A 26,562-nucleotide genomic window follows, 5' to 3' on the forward strand; every position below is an offset into this window, starting at 1 on the left:
GTTCTCCCGAACCGGTAGTTCCTACTTCCTGCTGAGAGCGAGCAGAGAGTTCTCTGTTGCTGTGAAAGTGGGCTCACCCGCACCCAGGTTATACTGACCTTTATTTCTGCTTCTGAAGCCCAGTTAATCAGGGGCAGCAGATTGAATTGGCCCTCCTCAGCTGTTTTCCTTGCTCCTTTCCTTGTTCGCAACACAGGAGTTCAATTTTATGGAAACTGCGCACGCGCGCTCAGCAAACCAGTTGTTCAACAGGTAGGATTCCACCCCTGATTCAGTAAGGAAAAAAAATGTAGTTTTTTTTTCTGCATCATAAGACAGAGTTGAGGATTGAGTTTTATACACTATTGACTTGGAAGCAGTGCACGTCTTCTTATTTACAAAAGTAGCTCTAGTTTCTCACACTTTAGGATGTTTACTGTGAAGCGATGTTACAAGGAAACTAATTCTTCTAGATTCTTATGTGATTACAGCAAGTAATGCATCTTGTACATAATACCAGCCCCAGGGACATCTTACCATAAAAATATGCCTCTAAAAAAGCTTCAGACATGGCTAAAAAATACGGTCAGATCTGGAATTTTCAGTAAAAGGGACAAATTTTAATTTTCTTCTGGAATATTGTATCAGGTGTATTCCAATTCAATACTCGGATTCCAGCTTCAGTTTGGGAGAATTTTTATGCAATTCTATTTATTAAACCGAACCAGGGCCACCCATGTAAGTAAATTACTGATATTCTCTGTCCTCCAATGTTAGTGTCAGAAATAAAATTCATTATCTGAAATCTAATAAGGTATCTGGAAAAGATTTTCTACTTCCAGAACTTTTCAAGACATATATTGATTGGTGAGCCCCACTGTTAGCAGGGCTGTTCTCCCATATATAAGAGATAAAGATTTCATCCCAGTTGGACATGGCCATAATAATCCCTATATATAAAAAGAGAGATGTGGGTGACCCCAAAAAATATAGACTGATAAACCTTATTGGAATTGTGGCTAAAATATATGCAAAACATCTTCTGAGCAAAATAAAAGACTGAAAGATTTCTTAGTGGCTGAATTTAGATGAAAGTATAGATCTCAGTGCAGCTTTTGATCCTATAAACAGAAATATTTTGTGGAAGAAATTGGCTAACTCAGATATGGAAACCAGACACTTAATTTTGGTTAGGCCCTGTACTCAAACATCCATTTGAAATTCCATACTGGTGTAAATGGTTTTGTAACTAAAAGTATATCTACCTATAATGTTAAGGTTGTATTCTAGCCCCAATGCTTTTTATCCCAAATGTCTATGATATTCCAGGATTCCGATAAGCTTCAGACATTCATATGCCAAAGAACCATAATAAATTCAATAATATCCTTTTATATGCTGATGAGATGGTTCTATTAAGAGCCTTGGTGGCGCAGCAGACTAAAGCACTGTTAAGTAACACCAGCTGCCTGCAATTACTGCAAGTTCAAATCTCACCAGGCTCAAGATTGACTCAGCCTTCCATCCTTTCGAGGTAGGTAAAATGAGGACCCGGTTTGTGGGGGCAATAAGCTGACTTTGTATAAAAAGGAACACCACTTGGGGGGGGGCGGGGGCGAAAGCCCTACTAAGCAGGTATATACAAAAGTATGAAGGCTATTGCTTAACGCATTGTAAGCCGCCCTGAGTCTCCGGAGAAGGGCGGCATATAAATCGAACAAATGAATGAATGAATGAATGAATGAATGAATGAATGAATGAATAAATATTGGCACACTCAAATAAGCCCGAGAAGTCTGTTGTGAAAAATAAATACCTACTGTGTTCTTAATTTTTTAAACATCAGTAAAACTAAATTGAAAGTTTAGTTTAGTTTAGTTTATTTGATTTGTATACCGCCCTACTCCCGAAGGACTCAGGGCGGTGAACAGCCAAACAATAAAATACATAAATACAAAAATTTAAAAAACCAGTTAAAATCAAATTAAATCATTTTGGCCCAGACAAATTAAAACACCCCAATAATTTAAGAACAGATTAAAATTTACATATTAAAAGAGGGAGGAGATTAGGCCAAGCCTGCTTGATGGAATAAAAGAGTCTTCACAGCGCGGCGGAAGGTGCGCAGATCCGGGATCCTCCGTATCTCTGGGGGGAGCTCATTCCAGACGGTAGGTGCCCCCACAGAGAAGGCTCTCCCCCTAGGGGTCGCCAGCCGACATTGTTTGGCTGACGGCACCCGGAGGAGTCCCCCTCTATGAGAGCGTACTGGCCGGTGGGAGGCTATTGGTGGTAGTAGGCGGTCCCATAGATAACCAGGTCCTAAGCCATGGAGCGCTTTAAAGGTGGTAACCAAAACCTTGAAGCGCACCCGGAAGACCACCGGGAGCCAGTGCAGCTCGCGCAGGAGAGGTGTCACATGGGAGCGCCATGACGCTCCCATTACCACCCGCGCGGCCGCACTCTGCACCAGTTGGAGCCTCCGGGTGCTCCTCAAGTGGAGCCCCATGTAGAGAGCATTACAATAGTCCAGGCGGGAGGTAACAAGGGAATGAGTGACCGTGCGTAACGAGTCCCGATCCAGAAAGGGACGCAACTGGCGAATCAGGCGAACCTGATAAAAAATCCTCCCGGTCACGGCCATCAAGTGCTCTTCTAAAGACAGCCGTGAATCCAGGAGGACGCCCAAGTTGCGAGCCCTCTCCGTGGGGGCCAGTGATTCACCCCCAATAGTCAGAGATGGCGTCAACTGACTATATCGGGACGTCGGAAACCACAGCCACTCGGTCTTGGATGGGTTGAGCCTGAGCCTGTTCCTCCCCATCCAGATCCGTACGGCCTCCAGGCACCGGGACATCACTTCAAGGGCATTGTTGGGGTGATCCGGGGTGGAGATGTACAGCTGGGTGTCGTCAGCGTACTGATGGTACTCCACCCCGAAACCACGGATGATCTCACCCAGCGGCTTCACATAAATGTTGAACAGGAGAGGCGAGAGGACCGACCCTTGCGGCACCCCACATATGAGGGGCCTCGGGGTCGACCTCTGTCCCCCTGTCAACACAGACTGCGACCGGTCAGAGAGAAAGGAGGAGAACCACCGCAACACAGTGCCTCCCACCCCTAACTCTTCCAACCGGTGCAGCATGATACCATGGTCGATGGTATCAAAAGCCGCTGAGAGATCTAACAGGACCAGGACAGAGGAGCACCCCCTGTCCCGAGCCCTCCAGAGATCATCAACCAACGCGACCAATGCCGTTTCCGTGCTGTACCCGGGCCTGAAGCCCGACTGGAACGGATCCAGATACGTCGTTTCATCCAGGTGCTGGGGGAGCTGTTGCGCAACCACACTCTCAACAACCTTCGCCACAAAACGAAGGTTGGAGACCGGACGATAATTTACCAACATTGCCGGGTCCAGGAGAGGCCTCACCACCGCCTCTTTCAAGGCGGCAGGAAAGACACCCTCACCCAACGAAGCATTTATAATCCCCTGGAACCAGCCTCGTGTCACCTCCCGAGAAGCCAGCACTAACCAGGAGGGACACGGGTCCAATAAACAAGTGGTCGCGTTCAGTCTACCCAGAATCCTGTCCACGTCCTCAGGGGTCCTCAGGGGTCACAGGATCAATCTCATCCCAGATAACATTCTCAAGACCTGCTCCCGTCCCTCCCCCTGAGACTACCCAGTCGGAGTCCAGATCTTCCCGAATCTGAGTGATTTTGTCATACAGATATTGAACAAAATCCTCGGCTCTACCCTCCAAGGGGGTACCCTCGGCTCTACCCTCCAAGGAAAGTGATGACATTTCCAAAAGCATGAAATATAACTGGCAAATAATTGGGGAACCTATTGTATAAATTCATTTCTTTACTTTAATAATGTTTTTTTACCAACATAGGGTCATGGATAAATGATTTTAAAAGAAGTTCTGTAAGAGCTGAGACAAGTACTAAAGAATTATATAAACTAATTATAGTTTAGGCATTCAGGGCAAAAATAGCCCCAATGCTAATTCATTTAAAACAGTTCAGACCCATTTTTTAAGATGCATACTGGGAAATAATAAAGCGTGAGCCTCTGCAGTCAGAGCAGACACAGGTAATCCATTCCACAATGGCTGGCCAATAATTATTTTTTTTGTTATTGGCAAAGGATCCATTCAATAGAGCCTGATGGGCTACCCAAAATATGCTTAACAGAACTGATAAGTATGGCTCAGATTTATTCCTTGGTAATCCTACCATACTTATCAAAGTTATTTCATAGCTTGAATTTTCTACCTAATATTTATTTTAAACTGTCTCCCAGCCAATTTTTTAAATAGAAAGTCATAGATTTCAGTGCCTAAACTGACATGGAATTATTGGCAAAAAATAGATTTCTAAATTGATTGTCTAAGAATAAAACTATTTTCCAATTTGAAAAATGTCTGTCATTGAGTTTGTCACAAGAAGGGCCTATTCTAGAGCAAAATTTGAGTTGTTGGATTTCATGGCCAAAAATAGCCACTTCCATCACCTGCTTTATCACGAGAGGACGTGTTCATGCAGTGCCCCATATTTTCCATAGGATACTAGGTAAACAATTCGATGAAATATTTTGAATTAAAAATTTGCTAGTCTTCTAATGAGCAAGAGTTGGCCTAATCTAAGATCTTCATTCAGATCTTTCCAAATGTAATTGCCTTGAAGATTTCTTTCTTTTTGAATTCTTCAAACAGAACAAAGTTGTGTTAGAGAATTCATTATCTAATGGACCTTTAAAAGAGGATTAGACTACAAAGGTATCAATGGTTATTGGTAGCTGTAAATTAGCTCCAAAATTAGAGGCACCACATTTTTGCTAGGAAATATTTCTGCTCTGCCAACATCCCAGAGAAAGTTGGTCAGATGCTGTGAGAAAAGAAAGTTGAAGCCATATAGCATCTTGTGTTTGTTATAACCAATGTCGACACTACACGGTTTGAAACATCATCATCATCATTATTATTAAAATATTTTATTCATTAAACATGAAACTCAGTCAACTGAACATTCAAAAATGCATCACAAATACCCATTGACTGGTGCTAATGGTTGATACAGATTGCTGCCAGCGTCCTAGATATCAACCAATTCTTTAGATGTACGATGTTCCAAGTAGCGCAGTTTTTTGCAGTTCAACTGGTGTTATTGCAGGAAGCTGCAATTCGTTGATGTATCTTTTAAAATTCTTGGACACGGTACCAAGTGCCCCAATGACAATGGGTATCACTGTTACGTGTTTCATCCATAGCTGTGTAGTTTCAATGGCCAGGTTGCGATATTTCATGATTTTTTCCAGTTCTTTTTCTTCGATTCTGGTATCTGGTACTGCAATGTCAATATATTGTTTCAGTTTTCAACAACTGATATCTGGCGTGTTGTGTTCCAAGTGACGATCCATCTGTATTTGAAAGTCCCACAAGATCTTCGCCTTCTCATTTTCTATAACTTTTTCCACTTTATGTTCCCATGACTTTTTGGATACAGGTAAATCGTATATTTTACATAATGACCAGTGGATTAATTTAGCAACTCGGTTGTGTCTAGCTTTGTAATCAGTTTGTGCGATTTTGCTGCATTCACATATTAAATGTGAAACAGCTTCAACTTTGTTGTTGCAAAGTCGGCAGTTTGGATTGTTGGTGGATTTTTGTATCTTTGCTTTCATGGCATTAGTTTGTAGTGCTTGTTCTTGAGCAGCAAGTATTAAACCTTCAGTTTCTTCCTTGATGGTTCCCATCTTAAGCCATGCCCATGTAAAGTTGTCATCACATTTTCCTTCAATATTTTTCAAGTGCTGTCCATTGAAAGCTTTGGTTTTCCATCTATTTAATCTGTCATCCAGCTGTTTTTCCTTATATTCTGCCTTTGTTTCTGTTGTTTCTGTAATGTTCTCCTTTTTCACAGCCTGCACCAATTTTTCTGTACTTTGATTCACATAATCATTCAAACTTTGCTTTTCTTCATCATCATCATTATCATCATCATCATTATTATATAATCTTTTATAATGGAGAATCTGGAAGAGTTTGTCTAAAAAGATCACCCAGTGTACAGAAACAACTTAGGACATCACTGATGCATTCTTCAATCAGAGAGCAGATCATTTCCACTTATCTGAAGTTTTCATGCTCTACAATGATATATGTTTTCTGGTAGATTTGCAAGAAGTAGCAGAAACTTCTCACATTGTAAGATATTTATTATGGGGAGGTGTTACAAGAAATGTTGCTTTCTCCAGATTTTTATGTAGTTATAGTAAGTCATATATCTAACATAGTGCAACCTATGTTGTCCCAGGCAATTCTAGGTAAATAATTGAATGAAATGTTTCAAGTGAAAAAACAGCAATTATAGTCTTCTAAGAGCCAATCTGGTGTAGTGGTTAAGGCTCCAGGCTAAAAGACAGGTATCTATGTGTTGTAGTCCTGCCTTAGGCACAAATCTAGTTTAGTGACAGTCACTCTATCTGACCTAGGTAGCAGGCAAGAGCAAACTATTATTGAAATATTACTAAGAAAAATACAGGAACTTCTTCAGGCAGTCGTTAGGTCATTCCCCCTCCAAAAAGTCCTCTTAATGGCAAAGAATTGGGTTGGCTGGGAAGACCCTTGTTCAGATTGTCAACCTTGAGCCTGGTGAGATTCGATCTGCCAAACTGCTGACAGCCAGTGATCAGCAGAAGTAACCTGCAGTACTGCACTCTAACCACTGCGCCACCGCAGCTCTGATCATAATCGTATCATAATTCTGGCCTGCTTTCTAACTATTGCAGTAATGTTAAGATTATTTTAATGACCTCCCTCGTAATCATGTTTATATTAGGTATTTAAAATAGCTAGATATTTTTTATAAATCACAATGTGTACTTTATTGGATACACGCAAAAAAAGTAAAGCCATGTTTCAAAGTACATATTTCAAGCACAAAAAACCCCGCAGAAGATTATGTAGTTTATACAAACTTTGAAATTTGAGTTGGATGAAAGAAGGAAAAATCAGAGAACAGAAGCCTATCCTCTATACAGTTTGACTCATTTGAAAAGCAGAGTCCTGTTGACATACAATCAAAGAAAGGGCCTGTCTTATTCAAAAGCTGAATACAAAGGAAAAAACACATGTATGAATACAGATAGTACTTGATATACATCCATTTATTTAAGTTTGAAATTACAATGGCAATGGACAAAGGGGCTTACAACCTATGCCCGAAGTTATGGCTGCTGTATGCCTGGCAGGCACATGAATAATACTTGGGTACTTTGTAATCTGCCGCCCTTAAGACTAACCACAGGAACACTGCAGTTCCCCCTACCTGCCTATCTTCCCTCTCATCCCACCCTGTTGGATCCCTTGGGCCTACTTCCTGCCCTGCTGGGTCCCACATCCTTCCCCACAGTCATGACTTGTTCCACTTAGGTTTTCCAATGATCCCTTTTCCCAAGGAGAAGCAGCCGATGTGCCATGTGGTCTTTCCTACATAGAAGCCACGTAATGCCATCCTGGAAGCAGGTGCCATATTGGAAACTGCTTCAGTTCTCACATTCTTCTTTTCTCCAAAGTGGCACCCATTTTCAGGATGGCATCCCGTGGCTTCTGTGTAGGATGACTGCACAATGAAACTCCTTGGGAAAGGTGGCTTTGAGAAAAAGTAAGTAGAGTGGAGGAGGAGACTTCCAAGTGTATGGAACCAAGAGTGGTGGGAAGCTGTTCAAGGGGGGCCTTTCAGAGGAGGGAGGCCCTGGCCCAATGCAGGACAAGTGTGTTATGGGGAGATACTCTAATGTGGGCCTGTGTCTGGCCTCCCAGGAGCTTTAGCAGTCTCTAAGGGACCCATCACTCCACTTAACCACAATGGAGAGATTGCATGGTGGTCATTGAGGCAATCACATGGACTCAGTTACAACCATAAATCCAGGCTCAATTCTGGTAGTAAGGCGAGGACTACTTATACTGCACAGAGAGAGGGCCAGAGAAGACATTGTTCACATGTTTCATTTTCAAAAGGGCAAGGGATTGGAAGTTAAGCTTATGTGATCTGTTGGAGGAGAAGAGGCCTAATTCACGCTAGAGGAGCTGCCATCTCCATGGTCCACATTTTCGACGTTGCTGCTACCATCTTCATGGTCCACACTTTTGACGTTGCTGCTACCATCTCCCTGGCTCGCACTTTTGATGTTGCTGCTACCATCTCCCTGGCTCGCACTTTTGATGTTGCTGCTACCATCTCCCTGGCTCGCACTTTTGATGTTGCAGCTACCGCTGCCTCCTACTACAAAGCAACTACCTCCATCCAGGTTAAGGCCAGTTCTGTAGCCAAGACCACTACAAGCAGCCGAACCTCGTGAAACATGTGAAGAGATAACAGCTGTGAAAAGAAGAGACAGAGAAGACTCTGAGCATTTTCTGTTCTAGGAAAGGCAGCTACCTGGTAGAAATTATAGGAAGCGTAATTACTACAGACTCTGTCAAGTCCATCCTTTCTAAAGGATCTTCAGACATTCTCTCAAAATGAAACGAATGGTGAAAGAGTATGATGATTTTGCATGAGATCAAATGCAAGAATTCCAAGGTCATATGAGATTTTAGGATGAAATTACTAACACGTTGCAAGATTTGGTGAAGGATCAGAGTTCCTATAGATTTGTGTGTTGCTGTCTAAGGCCTGAAAAATTGGTTGAATTCTGTCCTATGGCATTCTATAGATGTTTAAAAAAGTAGATAGAAGCAGATGCAGATTTTCATTCCATACGTGTGGTACTATGTTGACATAACACACGAAGAATTGCTGTGCTTCTACTAGTCTAATTTGCCGCAGTTGCAATTGCAAAATCTACAATTGTAGGGGAAGAGACAGGGCAGGAGGGTGGAAGGACAGCACCAAATGCAGTTCCCTCCTTCTAATATCTGGGGATTGTCACGTGTGTTGGGCTTGGTCTCTGGGTGTCATGTGAATTTCGTTATATGGGTATACTGTGTATATATTCTTCACTATACTTACAGATGTTCACTGCACCTGCTGCATCACTTGCCAATCTGTCAGGAAACAAAGCAGAAGTCAAGCATGGGTAGGAATTCAAATGTATTCTGAGCATATACAGCTGACTGAAAGAAAACCAATCTTGTATGACTATTGTTGCAAAGTCATCAAATCCTTAGAGACACTGAAGGATGAACTTCAAGGGAAAAAGACTCATTGTGCCCACAGAACTAGATGCTAATGGGGATGATTTTTTTTGTTTTGATGGAGGTTGAGGATTTCCACCAAAAAAACAGCAAGACCTGTAAAGATTCTACTTAGATGGTCTATCACTGACCGACATTCTTCTCCTTCCAGAAGTTTTCTGTAGGTAGCAATCTCAATATCCAGGGCGAGCTTCACATTCAGTAGCTCCTGGTATTTCTTGAGTTGCCTGGCCATCTCTTGCTTGGCTTTTTGAGCGGCATCCTCAAGGTCAGCCAGTTTCTGCCTTGCGTCTTTGAGTGCCAGTTCACCTCGGTCTTCTGCTTCAGCAATCTTTGCCTTTAGGTTAGCACACTTAAGGGAGGAAGGAAAGAGAAATTAGCATAGAAGATCATCTCTTCAGAAGAGAGTAAAATATCTTCAATTATATTATCCCATAAGCCAAGGACACACCCAAAACATCAAGGGATTTCTGCCCCAGACGTTGTAAGCATGGATGGTACTAATGAAATAATATGACTATGTGCAAAGTATTCCAACTTTGGAAGATCCCTTTTGAGTCTAGAATCATACAATGATAGGGCTGGAAGGGACTTTGGAAGCCTTCTAGCCGAACCTCCTGCCCAAGTCAGGAGTCTTTATACCATCCTGGACAAATGGTTGTCCAATCTTTTCTTGAAAGCCTCAAGTGATCAAACACCCACAACTCTGGGAAGGAAGTATTTAAGTTTGCAATGAATTGGGATATTTTCAATATCCTGTATGGAACAATTGGTCTGTTTTTTCATGTCTAGCGAGAGGATTGCTTTTGCGACAATTTCTTGGATAGTTAGTACAGTAATAGGGTCAGCCATGTGGCTTCTGCTTTATGCTTGACAGGATGAAGTACCGTGTACATGTAGTCCTTGATTTATGACTATTTGAAGTTATGACAGATCCTTACAATCCGGTGTTGAAATTATGGCCTTTATGACTGACTGCAAGTATGTTGCAGCGGGCCCCTCTGCCTATCTTCCCCACCCCCTCCACATCCTGCCCTGGGCCTGCTTCCCACCTCACCAGGCCCCATGAACCCCACATGAATTGTGGCTCTTTTGAAAATGGTTCCCCTTTATGGGATGAAGTCACACAGCCCAGGGATGCTGTGGGGCAGAAGGGCCTGCCCTTCTGCCCCAATGCTCCAGGGCTTTTCTAAAGTGTTTGATTGGTGTGAGGAGGAGGGTGTGGTGCCTGGTTGGGTGGGAAACAGACTTAAGATATGTGGGGATCCTGAGGGAGGGTGCCTCAGGGAGTCAGGAGACCTTGAGAGAACCGGGCAGGCCTCCCACACCTGAGGCACTCCATGCTTTGCATAATGACAACATTGGGGAAAGCTGGGGTGGGGTCATTAAGCAAGACAATCACAAAATTGTTAAGTGAGGCGATTATATCACCTCGCCTGACAACTGTAACAACTTGCAACGATAACGGGCAGGTTTCATTACTGTCATGTGTCAAGGGCTACCTGTAAATGGAAAGTTGAAAGAAGTGTGCAGACCAGGGAAACGATGACAGTTTGCAATTGTATGCTAGCCAGGAAATTTACAGCTGTTTGAAAAAAATAATCGGTATGGAGAAATTATGTAGATAAGCATCATAGATGCTGTGTTATATTTTCTTTTTCAGGCAGGTAATGTAATGTAAATAGGCGGATTGTCCTATTGTGTTTCATATATAGCGGTACCTCGGTATTCGACTACTACTAAACTTGCCGATTTTGATACTGAATGTATTTTAATGCAAAAATGTTGTCCCGGTATTTGTAGTTTCTTTGGTATTTGGCACGTTGCAAAAGAAAGGGGGATGAGCACAGAGAGTGGACAGGAAATGGGCCATGGTGGGAAGGTCATTGACCGGCAAAAGGACAAAGTTTTTCCTGGCTAAAACATATAGTCATGTGGTAAGTTACCTGGTTTGTTTGGCACTCGTAATTTTTAGTATCCATTGTGCCTCTTAGAACCAATTGACGTTGAATACCCCAGTACCACTATACAGGTGTTGCTAATTTTGAGGTTAAATACATGTTGAAAGGTAGCATTATATTAAGGATGAAAAAGTATTTCAACTGGGGAATAATCTGCACTTCAGAAACGAATAGAAAGATCACGACACTGATATTCTTTCAGGCCAGAAATATGGCTGAGCAGTATCACTGTATGATCACAACTTTGGGAGAATGCCTTTACCTACCTGCTTTTTCACACCTTCAATTTCAGCCTTCAGTCTCTGGACATGTCGGTTAAGTTCTGAAATCTCATGTTTGGCGTTACGAAGATCATCAGCGTGCCTTCCTGCAGTAGTCTGGAGTGCCTCGTACTAAAAAAAGGAGAAAGCAGCCACTGTAGTTTTAACTATTATTTAACTGAGTCAGTTTTATTCATTTGTGAAAATGTATATATTTGTTTGTCTACCGGCCTTGCCCAATCTGATGCTTCAAGGTGCCTTGGAATGCAAATTTTACATTTCCCAGTCAAAAGTCATTGGCAATGCTAGCTGAAAAGTAGGGAAGTTGCTCTTGAGGACACTAAATTGGGAAAGCAGGCATGTAAATACTGCAGCAAATTGAAAAACAAATGGGAGGGGAATCAGATTTTCCTCCCTTGTATTTTACAAGGTCAGAGTTGCCTGCTGTTTCCCTGACTACTAATAGGTTTACAATAAATGATTGGTGGAACAATGAGAAAGGAGAAGAGGCAACATCCCTCCAACTGACTTGGCTTTGCTAAATTCCAATTTTGGAAGAAAACATTTGGCCTCCCCTCACAGCTTATTCACTGTAAGGCAGCAACAGCTCACCCACCCAACTTTTATGGATGACGATTTACCTTGCTTTGGTACCAAGCTTCAGCCTCCGCCCTGCTTTTCTTGGCAATGTCTTCATACTGGGCTTTGACTTCAGCAATGATGCTGTCGAGGTCCAGGTAGCGATTGTTGTCCATGGACAAAATCACAGAAGTGTCAGAGATCGTCCTCTGTAGCTCTTCCAGTTCCTGCATGTGTGATAAGAATAGTCTACTCAGAAAATATACACAAAAAGGCCTTGGCAACTGCCTAATTCAAAATTTAGAGCAAGCGGTCCTTTCTATTAGGTAAGTAAAGAAATTGGAAGGGGTGTTCGTTTTGCATAATTTCTTTTGTTTCCCAAATTACTTTCAACTTTTTTCTAATGATCATGTTTTTTGATAGAAAATACGGTTGACCAGAAAGGACAGGTTGAGATGAAAGCTATTTAAAAGTATCTATGGAAAATCCAAAGAACTGCACAGGACATAGAATCCTCAGCACTGTTTTCCTAAAAAGTCATCTTTGACCTCCAACTTGTTATATTTAAGAATCTATTGTCTAGGTACAATCAATTATTTGTAACTTGTACAAGAGAGTTTTGGGGTTACCAAATGCCTGATCAATGTTTTTGTTTAATAAGAGCATTTATCTTTAGATCTTGGGATTCTGGTACTTCAGGAATTCTTACATAATTCTTAATTAATTCTGAACCTATTTTGTAACTCTTTGTGTTCTTTAAATTACCTGAGGGATTTTCAACATCTTTTGATTTTAATTTAACCCATGGTGTCAAACTCAATTTCACTGAGGGCCACATCAGGGGTGTGTTTCACCTTGGGGGTGGGGGTGGGGGCTGGATGGGCGTGGCCAGCTCGACATCACTTGTGTCGGTGCCCGAGCACTCTGCCAGTGAAAATGGAGGTCCTTTTCGTTGGCACAGTCACCATTGGCCGGTCCTTGGCTGTTTCCAGCACGGCCAGATCTAAGCACCTTGCGTGCCAGATTCGGCCCGTGGGCCTTGAGTTTGATACCCCTGAATTAACCCTTCCTTCCTTCCTTCCTTCCTTCCTTCCTTCCTTCCTTCCTTCCTTCCTTCCTCCCTCCCTCCCTCCCTCCCTCCCTCCCTCCCTCCCTCCCTCCCTATAACAAAATATGCTACAAATTTCTTTCTTAGCAATCTTGGTTATTGAGGGGTGACGGAAACAGGATTTCTCACAGGGAAACTATTTCTGAAAAGTAAATGAATATGGTAGCTATCTCTTTGGCAGGACATATAATTGCATAATAGAGCACAGTTCAAAGAAAATACTATTGAGGCTTACCATTTCATGTAGGACTCGGAGGAAATCAATCTCCTCAACTAAAGATTGTAAGTTAATTTCTAGTTCTGGTTTGATCATGTAGGCAGCATCCACTTCCTAAAAGGAAAACATTGTACTTAAGGGCAAGAAGTTAAAGGACTGCAGAGTTATTAATTCATTATTGCTTTCTGTGTATTATTCAATATTAAAATACGTATACCTATATGTACTGTGTGTATGTAAGCATGTATGTATGCACATACCAGTGGTGAAATCCAAATTTTTGTACTACCGGTTCTGTGGGCATGGTGTGGCTTGGTGGGCGTGGCAGGGAAAGGATATTGCAAAATCTCCATTCCCACCTGACTCTGGGGCCAGCCAGAGGTGGTATTTGTCGATTCTCTGAACTACTCAAACTTTCCATTACCGTTTCTCCAGAACTTGTCAGAACCTGCTAGATTTCACCCCTGGTACATACATGTACGTATGTCCCACCTTTTAACATCACAGCAAGGGCTGCCTTTCTGCAAAGTAGCTACACTGCAGTAGCTACACTGCGGACTCTCACCTTCTTGAGGATTACGAAGTCATTCTCTGCTTCCGTACGCTTATTGATCTCATCTTCATACCTATTTGGGGAGGAGAAAATAATAACACCTAGTAAATCTAGTAAAGCTGCTGCACTTCTTAAATGTTTTTAAAAGGGTCCTAACTATATCTCAGAGGTGATTCTCAGTTGTGGCTGGTCAATTATCACAAAATGGTCTGAGAAAATTTGCTTTGTTACCCAACTGGACTTACAAGGCCTGAAGGAGGACAGACAGATGGACAAATTTTTGAGCATCTCTACACAATTTCATTCCCTTCCAACATTGTGCAGTTCAGGATGGCTTAGGTCTGCCATACCTGGACTGGACAAGGCTGAACAATCACGAGACGACAGCAAAGAGTTAGCAGTCTTGTGAGTCTCTGTGCCAATGTAATGATCATCTGAATTTGTACAAGCCGGAATATCAACTACGCTGAGATCCTAGGGAGTTGAAATCCACATGTGTGCAGAGCACCACCTGGTAAAGCAGCTCTGCACATTTGTCTTTAACAGAACTTGTTGTGAGATTCTTAGATGCAATATCAGCAAAGGGTGTAAACGAGGGAGCAAAGCTGAAGGGCTAAAATCTTTAAGAGCCACTTTGGGATAGTAGTTAAAGCACCAGACTCGTAACTCAGAGATTGTGAATTTTAAGTCCCAATTTAGGTACAAAGCCAACTCAATGGCTTTGGGCCAGTTATTCTCAGCTCTAGGAAACAAGTCATGGCAAGCCACTTCTGGAAAACCTTGCCAAAAAAACCACAGGGGCCAGTCCAGGCTATCGCCTGGCATTTAAAAAAAACAAAAAAAGCCTGACTTGCTGGCATACACATGCATAAAAGAGGGAGTAAGATGAAACTTGGAGCAAAGCTGAAAATCTGAAAGTCTTACTTGCTTCTGTAATCCTCCACAAGGTTTTGGGTGTTATGTAGCTCTCCATCCAGCCTTACTTTGTCCTTCTCCAGATCATTCAGCTGTGTCCTAAGATTGTTGATATAAGCGTCGAAAAGTGGCTCAATGTTATTCTTCACAGTTTTCTGGTCATGTTCCTGCAGCAGAGCCCATTTTGTTTCCAGCACTTTATTCTCTTGTTCAAGGAAACGCACCTGGAGGCAGAAAGACACGGATTTTTTTTGGGGGGGGGGGTTGTGGGGGTGGAGTAGGGGAATTAAATCCTCTACAATGTTTCTCAAGTTATCTTGATTTGCTCTTGAGCAGATTGTAAATATTACTTTTTCTCCTTTTAATACGCTGGATATATGCAGAATATATTAAGGGAATGTGGATTGGGAAAAGGTGAGCATTATTTTAAAACTGATTCAGATTAACAGAGTAGGAAGGGACTTGTAGATCATCTAGTCCAAGTCCCCACCTAAGCAGGAGACTCTACACCATTTCTGACAGATGGCAGTCCAGTCTCTTCTTGAAAGCTTCCGGTGATGAAGTTCACACAAATTCTGAAGGCAAGCTGTTCCATTGATTGCTCTCATTGTCAGAAAATTTATCCTTATTTCCAGGTTGAATCTCTCCTTGTTCAGTTTCCATCCATTATTCCTTGTCTGGCCTTTGGGTGCTTTGGAAAATAGCTTGACCCCCTCTGTGGCATCCCCTTAAATATTGGAACACTGCTATCATGTCTTCCCTGGTACTTCTCTTCACTAGACTAGCCATGCCCAATTCCTGCAATCATTCATTATATCTTTTAGCCTCCAGTCTCCTAATCATCTTGGTTACTCTTCTCTGCACTCTTTCTAGAGTCTCAACATCTTTTTTTATAGTGTGGTAACCAAAACTGGATGCAGTATTCTAGGTGTGGTCTTACTAAGGCTTTATAGAGTGGTATTAGCACCTCACTTGATCTTGATTGAATCCCTCTGTTAATGCAATTTAGGATTGTATTGGCTTTTTTGACTGCCGCTGCACACTGTTGGCTCATATTTAATTGGTTGTCCACTAAGACTGGAAGAAGAACCATCAATAACATGCTATGCTTATGCTCATAGTTGAAAATGCAAAGGATCGCAAGATCTTGTAAGAAAGGTCAAGCTAATACATTCCATGTCACACTATAATAATAGAAGTTGGATTTTGAAGAAGTAAGGTAGAAAAAGAGTACTGCCATTTTTTGAAATTATGTGCTAGAGAAAACAGAGACTATCATGGATAGCAAAGAAAAAAAACCAGTGAATCATCAAACAAATCAACCAAAAGTTTCACCCAAGAGACAAATAACCAGGCTTAATTTATCTTACTTCAGATACATTATGTAAATATCTAGCTCCCTGGAGAAGCTTCTAATATTGAGAAAGGTGGAAGAAGACTAGCAGCAATGTGAGTAGATACATTTACAGAAGTAATGAGTACACCTATTGGAAGATTTGAAGATCTGGTTAAGGACAGATCAACCTGGAGAAATCTATGAATGTCATGTTGCTAAGAATCAACACTGCTTATCATGTTCAACTCTCAAGCCTTATCTTGTACGCACTTTGAATGGGATACTCACCCCTTCCATATCCCATATTACTCATCAAAACTCAGTTCTCCCTATCATATTATGTGCTAAATCTCTAGAATAAAGGCTCATAATCATGCCTGACAAAATGGTTAGATGCACTTCATATCCCACTTCTTAAAAATACAATCTGTTCATAAAGGATAAGGATGAAGCCATTCTGATTAGCTCTCATTTCCTCTGTCACTATTATATAGTGAGAAACTCTATTGACCTACTGAGATTCACGTTAGAGAAAATACTATCTTAACTTTTTCAATCTCCCTTTCTGCAATAGAAAAATATCCCTCATGGCATTCCTCCAATCAAGTTGCTGTTGCACAGCAGCAAAACCAGGCAAAATTGGCAGCTGTGTAATCTCATCTAGCTGGTGCCAGCCAGTGATAAATAACAGCTGTAATGACATGAGCAAAAATTGAAGAGGAGCTGGAGGAAGGCACTTGAGATCTTTCCCAATCCACAGCAACCTGAAATAATAAAGCATTTATTTATTCTCACCTTATCTATGAAGGTGGCAAACCGGTTGTTGAGTGTCTTGATCTGTTCTCTTTCTTCTTTGCGAACCTTCTCTATGGTGGGGTCAATCTCCAGCTTGAGAGGCGTCAACAGGTGGGGATTGATAGTTACTTTTTGGATTCCACCTGGTGGGCAAATTGGGAAGCCAGGGTCCCCTCTCCCTCCACCAAAACCAGCTCCACCTAGCCCATCGCCTCCACCAATACCACCACCAACAGCAGAGCCACTACAAACTCCACCACCATACCCATAGCTTCCACCGATGCCACTGCCATAACTGCCTCCAACTGCGATTCTCCTGAATCCACCAAGATTGTAAAGGCTTTGGCTGCCGAAACCAGCCCCACCGGCCCGTCCCCAGCCAGCACCTCCTGTGCCACAGCTTCCACCTCTGCCCACACTTTGTGAGCTCCAGTTGGTGCGATACAAGTTAGGTAGGATGGCAGATGAGTTACTGAAGCCTCTCCTCTGAATTCTGATGTTGGCTCGGTGAGACATTTTAATTGGTGATGAGCTGAAGAACAAAGATGCAGAAAGAGGTAGAGAGAGAAAGAGAGGACACAGTCTGTGAAGCAGAGGCAGGTGTAGTTGTGAGCTCTAGGTTTTAAATTTTCTTCTCTTATTTATATTGTCAAGGAAGTGGGATTGGTTGTGATTGCAGTTGATCATCTTTCTGATTAAATGTTGCTGGGCATGCCCTAAGGCTTTTTTGAATTGTGACATCACTGTTTTGCCATACACGCTCCACACAGGCTAAATGGTGGTGCAATCATCTAAGTCCAGGGTTCTCAATGTTTTCTTGCTTGTGGCCCCCTTCTGTGGCTCATTTATCTCTGGCTCCCTCTCATATCTGCTTTTATTTATTATAAACAGTAGTAATTTTCAGTATTCATGCTGCTGAGATTAGCACAGATAGTGAAATGTGAGAATAACGACCTATTGATTATTTGCCTGGCAGATAAATTTGGGTGGTTGCCTCAGAAACCTACTGTGATCCCTTAGAAATATGGTTCACCACCAATCTAAGCCATTGTTAGTTGTCATTTGGGAATAATAATTTCCTCAGGTTTTTCCCTAGATCAGGTGTCAAACTCGAAGCCTGGAGGCCAGATCCGACCCACAGGGTGCTTAGATCTGGCCACTGGGCCTACCCTGGAAACAGCGAAGGGCCAGAGAAAACAGCTTGGGAGGGCTGTGTGCAGCCCTCCTGAGCTCAGTTTTCACTGGCAGAGGGTTGCAGGAGGCCATCACAGCTGAAAATGGAGCTCGCAAGGGCCGCGGGTGGCATTCCTAAGCTTCGTTTTTGCTGGCAGGAGGCCAGCCAAAAATGGAGCTCAGGAGCCTGTTTTCGCTGGCAGAGTGCTTGGGCCACCACAGGTGCCCACGACACAAGTGAAGTTGAACTGGCCATGCCCACCCTGGCTCCCTAAGGTCAAACACAACTCTGATGTGGCCCTCAATGAAATTGAGTTTGACACCCCTGCCCTAGATGATGAAAATGGGCCAGGGAAATGAGTCCAATTTGTGATCAAGCTAAAGAACAAGAACTGATGAAAGGTTGTGCTCCAAATCAGTTACTCGTGCCTCTGAGGGTGATGGTCTTTTCTTTTGTCACTTTCCTTCAAGGAAAAAAATTCACAACAGGGATGGAGACACCCCGCCTTTATTGTCTAATTGCAAAGCAGAATAAAATTTCAGAACATTGGGAGAAAAAAAAAACAATGGCTCTGGAATAGTATCTTCCCCAACTTGGGGATGTTTTGCAGAATTGAATTACAGTCTTATCTAAGGCTTGCAATGCTAGACAAGTCGGCCATTGTCTTTAAGGGAGAGGTGACTGTATCCTGTATCTTTCACTTGCACTGCAAGATGAGGGTTGGGGGAGAGATTCGGGTTCTTGAACCTTCCCGGACAGTCTATAGTCTGTTCTCTACACTGTAGATGCAACCTGGGTTCCTGCAACCTCTTCAGCCATTATGTGACTTGTTTGTTTTGAGCCTAGCATGCTTCATTTATTGAGAATTTGTGAATATTTGCACACCATGATTTATGGTTTAGTACATAGCATAATCCCACCCCTGTGAGTTGCATACCATGGGTAAGGTCTTATCATCGTGGTAAACCTATCAGTTGTTGTTTTTAAATTTATTATAACAAGTTAAAAAAAAACATTAAAAAAAAAACGAGAAGGAAAAAACAAGATAAAAAACAAAAGCCAGCAAGAGAAAAGCAATAAAGTGTTTACAAATTAATCAATTATATCGTCTCAGTACTACAGTTTACAATATCCAGTATCAGCAAATACTTATATTTGCTGATATCAGTATCAGCAAATACTTATAAATTTCTAAATCTGAATTGAAGAGAATATTCTTGAACCCAACCACTTATTATTGGTTATGCTCGAGCAAAACTTAAATAATACCATTTGTGAATCTAGTCAGAAATGGACGTTCTGTTTTACTCATTTAAATTGCTTCTAGCCTGTCGTTTTAATCAACTGATTATCGAAGTCCCAGTTCTAGAGAATCAATTAAAAAATAATAATGTCGGTAGAATCCTGGCAACCCTGCATAAGGTTGCTACACACCCAGGCATTTATGATATCATTTAAAAAAGCAATTCCTCAGCAGAAATTGTGTTGGCAGTGGCCTGATGCCATCACTCTTGCAGCATGTGAAGCAATTCAATAATAATAATAAGAAATAAGCATTGCAGTCACGTATGTTTATTGGAATTTAAAGGAAGCGTGTCAGTCTCGCAATTTTAGGAACAGCTCAGTGCTCTGCCATTGGTCACCCATAAGCACCACCAATGTACTTTCCATCCTGTGCTCAAATCAATGGTCCACATAACCTGGATACTTGTGAGTGCTCTGCAGTTACACCTCTAGTACATTTGCACTACTGCTATCTGCTTTAATTAGCTAAGTGGGGCACAATGCCAAGCCACAAATGGATGGAACTAAGCTAACCCAGTGATTCTGTGCACGTCTTCAGAATCGCAGGTTCAAAAAGCTTCCAAGTAGCACCACTGAACAGCACCTTTATCATCTCAATAGCCTTTGTACATTTGGAGAAAATGTGATTTTTATCCATGAAATAGTCTACCAGGCCACCTCAACTTACATTGACTGGATTTTCATGCTGATCCTTTCCCAAAAGGTTCCATGACACCTTAAACAGTGCAGCCATTTGGCGTTCTGCAGGTGCCATAAGTACCTGAAGAAGTAGTACCGAGAAGTAAGAAGTAGTTATATTTCACCACCCTTATGGCCAAGAATTGTCTTGCATCTGGGCGCTTATTCTTTTCTGGCTGCACCAGCTTTTTGTTTTGTGCTGGCATCACTGCACCAGGGGTGAAATCCTGCAGGTTCTGACAGGTTTCTAAATAGCGAGGTGGTATTATTATTATTATTATTATTATTATTATTATTATTATTATTCCTGTATTGCAAGGATGAAGGCAATGACTAGCTAAAGATCACATAACTGGCTGAAAGTTAAGGCTATGCAGGGGTGAAATCCAGCAAGTTCTGACAGGTTCTGGAGAACCAATAGCAGAAATTTTGAGTAGTTCGGAGAACCAGCAAATGCCACCTCTGGCTGGCCCCAGAGTGGGGTGGAAATGAAGATTTTGCAATATCCTTCCCCCAGGAGTGGGGAGGGAATGGGGATTTTGCAGTATCCTTCCCCTGCCACGTCCACCAAGCCACGCCCACAGAACCGGTAGTAAAAAAATAATTGGATTTCACCACTGCACTGCACCATTTCATCGAGCTCCACAATAAAACAAAGAACTGCCCGGGACGTTAGGTGGGGAGAGGCTGTTCAGGGGTACTCCGCTTGTGTACCCTTATTACTTCTATATCCCAGGGGTCAGCAACAGAAACATCTTCCAAATTGCTTGGAAATTCTCCAAGTGCCAGCAAGGAATTTGCTGGATCATTAGATGTTTAAGATGGATGGACCACTTTAATAGGTGCAGAGATTGGTGATTTCAGTTAACATCACAAGGAAGTGTTCTGTCCATGATATAGATGGAAAATCCCCCCAGAAGCATATCACACTATACATTTGACACAACATATCCTCTTCCCTGCAAAAAAAAAAAAAAAAAAATGGAATTTGACCTCCATGAATTTCCTCCCCGCTCCATGGACCATTCAGGTAATTCTTAGTATTGTGAGCACTTTAAAGTAAGCCAGAGCAAGAAAATAATTCTACTGGTTTGATTGGAATGATATACTGTGTTTCCCTGAAAAATAAGACTCTATCTTATATTTTTTGAACCCCGAAATAAGCGCTTGGCCTTATTTTTGGGGAGGTCTTATTATTTTGGGGGGCATGGAACAAGATGGGGCTCCTCTTGCTGCCTTATCTGATTTCCAGCTCTGTCTCCCTATCCCTAACCAGAGGAAATGGCGGGGACCGGCTGCGCATGCGTTTAAATATTTTTGGGGAGGGCTTATTTAAGCACATGTGCTCAAAAGCCTGATTGGGCTTATTATCCAGGGAGGTCTTATTTTCAGGGAAACACGGTATTGACATTGGCTATAGCAACAGAATCTGGAAAGCCCGCATGCATTTTCCCTTCTCTCCTTACATCCCAGAGAGTTAGCAGAGCAAGGCTAAGTTTCTTTCTTATGTTTTCTTTGTTTCTTGCCCTTAAACCATGTTTTTCTACAAGTTTTTAATGTCTCTGGATACCTTTTCCAAGGTCTTCAATGTGGCCCTCTATTGTAATACATGCTAATTCACTGGTGCGCCTGGTTTTATTACAATCGTCCTGGCATTCAGTAGCATGATCCTGAGCCTAGAGTGCCCAGTAAACTGAGTACCCAGTTCCTGAGTAGGGATCATGAGGCTGGAAGTAAAGATGGGAATTGGATCTCTGGTTTCATTTCCCAAGGAATCGGAAGTTCCTGTAGCTTAAAAGATTGGATTGATATGTTTTTAATCACTCGTTTCCAACATCACTATCCATTCTGTAATAGGTGTTTTAGTTTTTAATCAGTTTACGTGATAGGCCTGTCTACATACTGCCACTGTTTCCACTCCTTGAGCAAGACTGTTAGAACAGACAGCTGTCTGGAGTTTGCTTAAAGCTTATTGTGTCATAAGCAAAACAAAATGCACAGGTACAGTATATGTGGTACCTCACTCAATAGTAGTAACTGTGAGAGGGATCTTGGAGTCCTAGTGGACAATCATTTAAATATGAGCCAGAAGCAGGGGTGAAATGCTACCGGTTTGGGTAGTGAAAATATTACTGGTTCGCCGGAACCGGTAGTAAAAAAAATGCTTTAAAAAAAGTAAAAAAAAAAAGGTTCTGACAATCAGCTGTGCCACGCGATGGTCAGAACGTTTATTTTACTTTTTAAAGCATTTTTTTACTACCTATTGCCCGAACTGGTATTTTTGTGTAAAGTGTGATAGTTTGTTTTTGAGCTCCCTGTGACTCTGTGAGGTTCCTGCTTGGTTGCAGGGGCCATTTTGTGTGAAGTCCAGCTGCTTTTGCATTGTGTGTGAGTCAGTTGTGTAGCTTTTGTGTTATAGTTGGTTTTCCTGGTCACATGACTACCAAGCCACGCCCACCCAGTCACATGAACATCAAGCCACGCCCACAGAACCGGTAGGGAAAATTTTTGAATTTCACCATTGGCCAGTAGTGTGCTGCAGTTGCCAAGAAAGCCAACACAGTTGTAGGCTGCATTAACAGAGGGATAGCCTCAAGATCACGTGAAATGTTAATACCACTTTATAATGTCTTGGTGAGGCCACACTTGGAATACTGCATCCAGTTTTGGTCACCACGAAGTAAAGAAGATGTTGAGACTCTAGAAAGAGTGCAGAGAAGAGCAACAAAGATGATTAGTGGATTGGCAGCTAAAACATATAAAGAATGGTTGTTGGAATTGGATATGTCTAGTTTAATGAAAAGAAGGACTAGGGGAGACATGATAGCAGTGTTCTTATATCTCAGGGGTTGCCACAAAGAAGAGGGAGTCAAACTATTCTTCAAAGCACCTGAGGGCAGGACAAGAAGCAATGGGTGGAAACTAATGAAGGAGAGAAGTAACCTAGAACTAAGGAGAAATTTCCTGACAGTTAGAACAATTAATCAGTGGAACAATTTGCCTCCAGAAGTTGCGAATGTTCCAACACTGGAAGTTTTTAAGAAGAGATTGGGCAACCATTTGCCTGAAATGGTGTAGGGTTTCCTGCCTAAGCAGGGGTTTGGACTAGAAGACCTCCAAGATCCCTTCCAACTCTGTTATTCTATTCTATTTTATTCTATTCATCTGCAGAGTAGTTCTAGTCACAGCTGAAAGGGGAGTGTTTCTCTCATTTTTTTGGGAGGGGGGTATTGTAGTACTGAAAATACCTTGAGACAATTCAGCAAGCCAAATGTATCCATATTTTGGGGGGTGAGAGATGTTAGCAAGTTTTGTTGAAGCCAGAATTAGGGCTTATTATGATGGTTTAATGCACTCCTACATTGGGAAACACTGTGGTTACACATTAGCCAATCGTGGCCTGCTTTTAAGGCTCAGGAACTCTCATTCAGATTCAGTATTTTTTTCTTTTTTTAGGCAACATTAAAAAAAAACCTGTATACTTGAGATGGGCATACACTTGAGGTCTCAGAAATCATTAATTGAATTAAGTAGTTCTGCTTTCTCCCTGTCGAAGGTGACAAGCAACAGGGAGAAAGCAGAAGTATTTAACCTTATTTTTTGCATCTGTCTTTACACAAAGTAAAGAAAAAAATACTTTTAAAAGCCTCTGACGATCAGGCAACTCAGCTGGGATCGTCAGAGGCTTTTAAAAGCATTTTTTTTTTCCTACACTCTCTTCAGCTGAAGAGGTTGTAGAAAAAATGCTTTTAAAAGTTTTTTTAAAAAAGCCTCTGATGATCGCGCAGCTCAGCTGGGCATGGGGTGGGGGTGGGGGGGCGCGCAGGGATTTTTGCTACCGGTTCTCCAAACCACCCGCCGCCATCGCTACCGGATCAAGTGATCCGGTCTGAACCGGGAGCATTTCACCTCTGTCTTATCCCCAAGGGGACCCAGTGCCAGTCCCTCACTGTTCGACCTAGGGTAGCTAAAGAACTTCAGATTTGGTGGCAGATATTTCCATCCCAGATAGGACAAGGTCATCCACAAAGAATAGCTGAACTTTTGTTCTCTATATAGAAGTCTACCTCTCTACATGGCTCTCCTCCATCTTCCTTACATTGTCCAATTGGCAGCATTTCAATAATATCATAGCTAATTATTATTTGTATTATATGCCTCCTCTGAGGTAGGTTTAACAGAAAATCAGGATGTACATTTTTGACACTTGAGGTAGCCACAGTAGATCATAATGACATCATAATAATTATATATTAATTACTGTAATAATATACCGTAATTGCATAAATGTCATGATTATGCATTTTCATCGGAACACCTGATAAAGTATGTAAATTACAGTATTACATGTGGGGTAACATCATCTTACATGTTTTCTTATCTGCCCTCCTGAGGACATTCTCATTATGTTAGAATGTTTTTAAAAATTAATTTTAGAATTGATAGAACTGAGATAAATTAGATAGGTGTGCCCATTTAATTACATTGATGGTGTGTATTCTTATTGTTTAGGATGACAATCCTGTCTTTTATGAAGAAGCTCCCCTTAAGCTATGGATTGGTGAGGATACAACATTTAGATGAGCATTGCTTCTAGGATAATAGTGCATGATTCTCAGTCCCCATCTCGTTCACTTCTCAAACTATGGCTTTTCATGCACAAATAAGACTAGAATAATTTTTCTACCAGAGTCCATTAAGACCCAAAACTTTAGTACAGCTAGTCCTCAATTTATTACCACAATTGAGCTCAAAATTTATGTTGCTAAGTGAGACATTTGTTAAGTGAGTTTTGCCTCAATTTATCACTTTTCTTGTCACATTTGTTAAGTGAATCACTGCAGTTGTTAGAATAGTAACACGGTTGTTCAGTGAATCTGGTTTCCCCGCGGACTTTGCTTCTCAGAAAGTTGCAAAATATGATCACGTGACCCTGGGACATTGAAACTGTCATAAATGTGAACCAGTTGCCAACCATCTGAATGTAAATCACATGACCATGGGGATGCTGCAACGTCGTGAGTGTGAAAAATGGTCATGAGTCACTTTGTTCAGTGCCATTCAGAGGTGGTATTCAGCCAGTTCGCACTGGTTTGGGTGAACCGGTAATGGCGGTTGCAGGTGGGCCTGCTCATCCACCCACCCTGGCTCCAAATCATGCTATTTAGGTAAGTTTTTGAGGCCAGGTGCATGCACAGAACATGTGTGAGCAAGCAAAGCGCATGTGCGGAAGGACGGGTGAATGCATGGACAGCACACACATGCACGAAGCGAGCATGCATGCACGGGGCGAACCAGTGGTAAAGGTAAATGAAACCCACCCCTGGTGTCGTTGCTAACTTCGAACAGCCACTAAGCAAGCTGTTAAGTAGAGGACTACCTGTACTAGATAATGGTGCTTTCATTTCTCTCATCAGTGTTTATGATGTTGAACAACGGAATGGAATCAAGGGAAGAAAAGGTGTAAAAGGTATAAAAAATTGCCAACTTTTAACAGTCTTGCATAGAATTGTTACAAATGGTTGCCTACAATAATGCATCCCTTTTCTTGGATCATTTGTTCCCCACAAAATTATAGATTATAAATAATTGCCTACAAAAATCAAGATGGGGGGGGGAGCTCCAGAAGAGCACCGATATCCCAGCTGATTTTGGGGATCCCTAGGGATCATAGCTGTCTTGTAGGGACAGTGAAGAAAGAAGATGCAGGCTGGCACTGATAGGGAAAGAGCAAGTTCCCTGAAGTGCCGGCATTAGTCTTCGACCCATCGGCGAAGGAAGGCAGCCATGGAGCTGTCAAAAGCCGGAACGGCCACAATCAGAAAGAGGAAGTGCAGGAGTGGTGATTGAACAGAGTATTGTTACTGGATGAGTGATTGGCCAACTCACAGGTAAGAAGAAAAAACTTTTAAAAACTTGAAACAAGTCCCAACGAGCAATTAGTGGCTAATTTGCACTTGGGAGATGTTTGAAAAAATAAGAGAAGGATTTAAGGGAAATAAGGAAGCAGAGGATTGGTTAGAATGCAAGGAAAAAGAAAGAGAAAAGATGAATGAGAAGCAAGAGTAACAAGGAGAAAATATTGAAAAGGAAATAAATGAAAATAACGATAAAGATGATTACACTGGGATTAACAGTGATAGAATAAAAATGGATAAGAGAGAATACATCTCAAAACTGAAAAGAAGAGAAATAAATGGGGAAATATTGAGAGGGAAAATTAACAGAGTGAAAATTAAAGAAAAAAGGCAGAAAGGGAGATATAAGAAAAGGAAGAGGAAGAAGATAAGGGAATGGGAGAAAGGGAGGAAAGCATCAAGAAATGGGATTGTGGAGAGTTTAAAAGAAAATGGTTAAGAGTCAGTGAAAATATTAATATGTTAATAAAGAGAAGGATATTAGTTGTAGAAATTATATGTGAAAATACTGTTTAATGTAAAATAGATCAGTAGATGAAATGTGAAAAAAAATGAACTATGTTTTTGAT

General features: G+C 41.8%; 1 protein-coding gene across 1 annotated transcript; it reads right to left on the minus strand.

Annotated features, from left to right (window-relative positions):
• Positions 1-7,144: 7,144 nt before the first annotated feature.
• On the minus strand, positions 7,145-17,527 carry LOC117663095 (keratin, type II cytoskeletal cochleal-like). The gene is made up of 9 exons (XM_087886821.1): positions 16,919-17,527; positions 14,797-15,011; positions 13,885-13,945; positions 13,338-13,433; positions 12,057-12,221; positions 11,422-11,547; positions 9,326-9,546; positions 9,010-9,044; positions 7,145-8,376 (listed from the first exon to the last, which is right to left on the minus strand). Exons 1-9 carry the CDS (start codon positions 17,432-17,434, stop codon positions 8,066-8,068), a joined length of 1,746 nt encoding a protein of 581 aa, XP_087742947.1. The 5' UTR covers positions 17,435-17,527; the 3' UTR covers positions 7,145-8,065.
• Positions 17,528-26,562: the final 9,035 nt, after the last annotated feature.

This window comes from Pantherophis guttatus, chromosome 2 (genome assembly GCF_059756535.1).
Source record: "Pantherophis guttatus breed Tessera chromosome 2, ASM5975653v1, whole genome shotgun sequence".
Lineage (NCBI taxonomy): Eukaryota > Metazoa > Chordata > Lepidosauria > Squamata > Colubridae > Pantherophis > Pantherophis guttatus.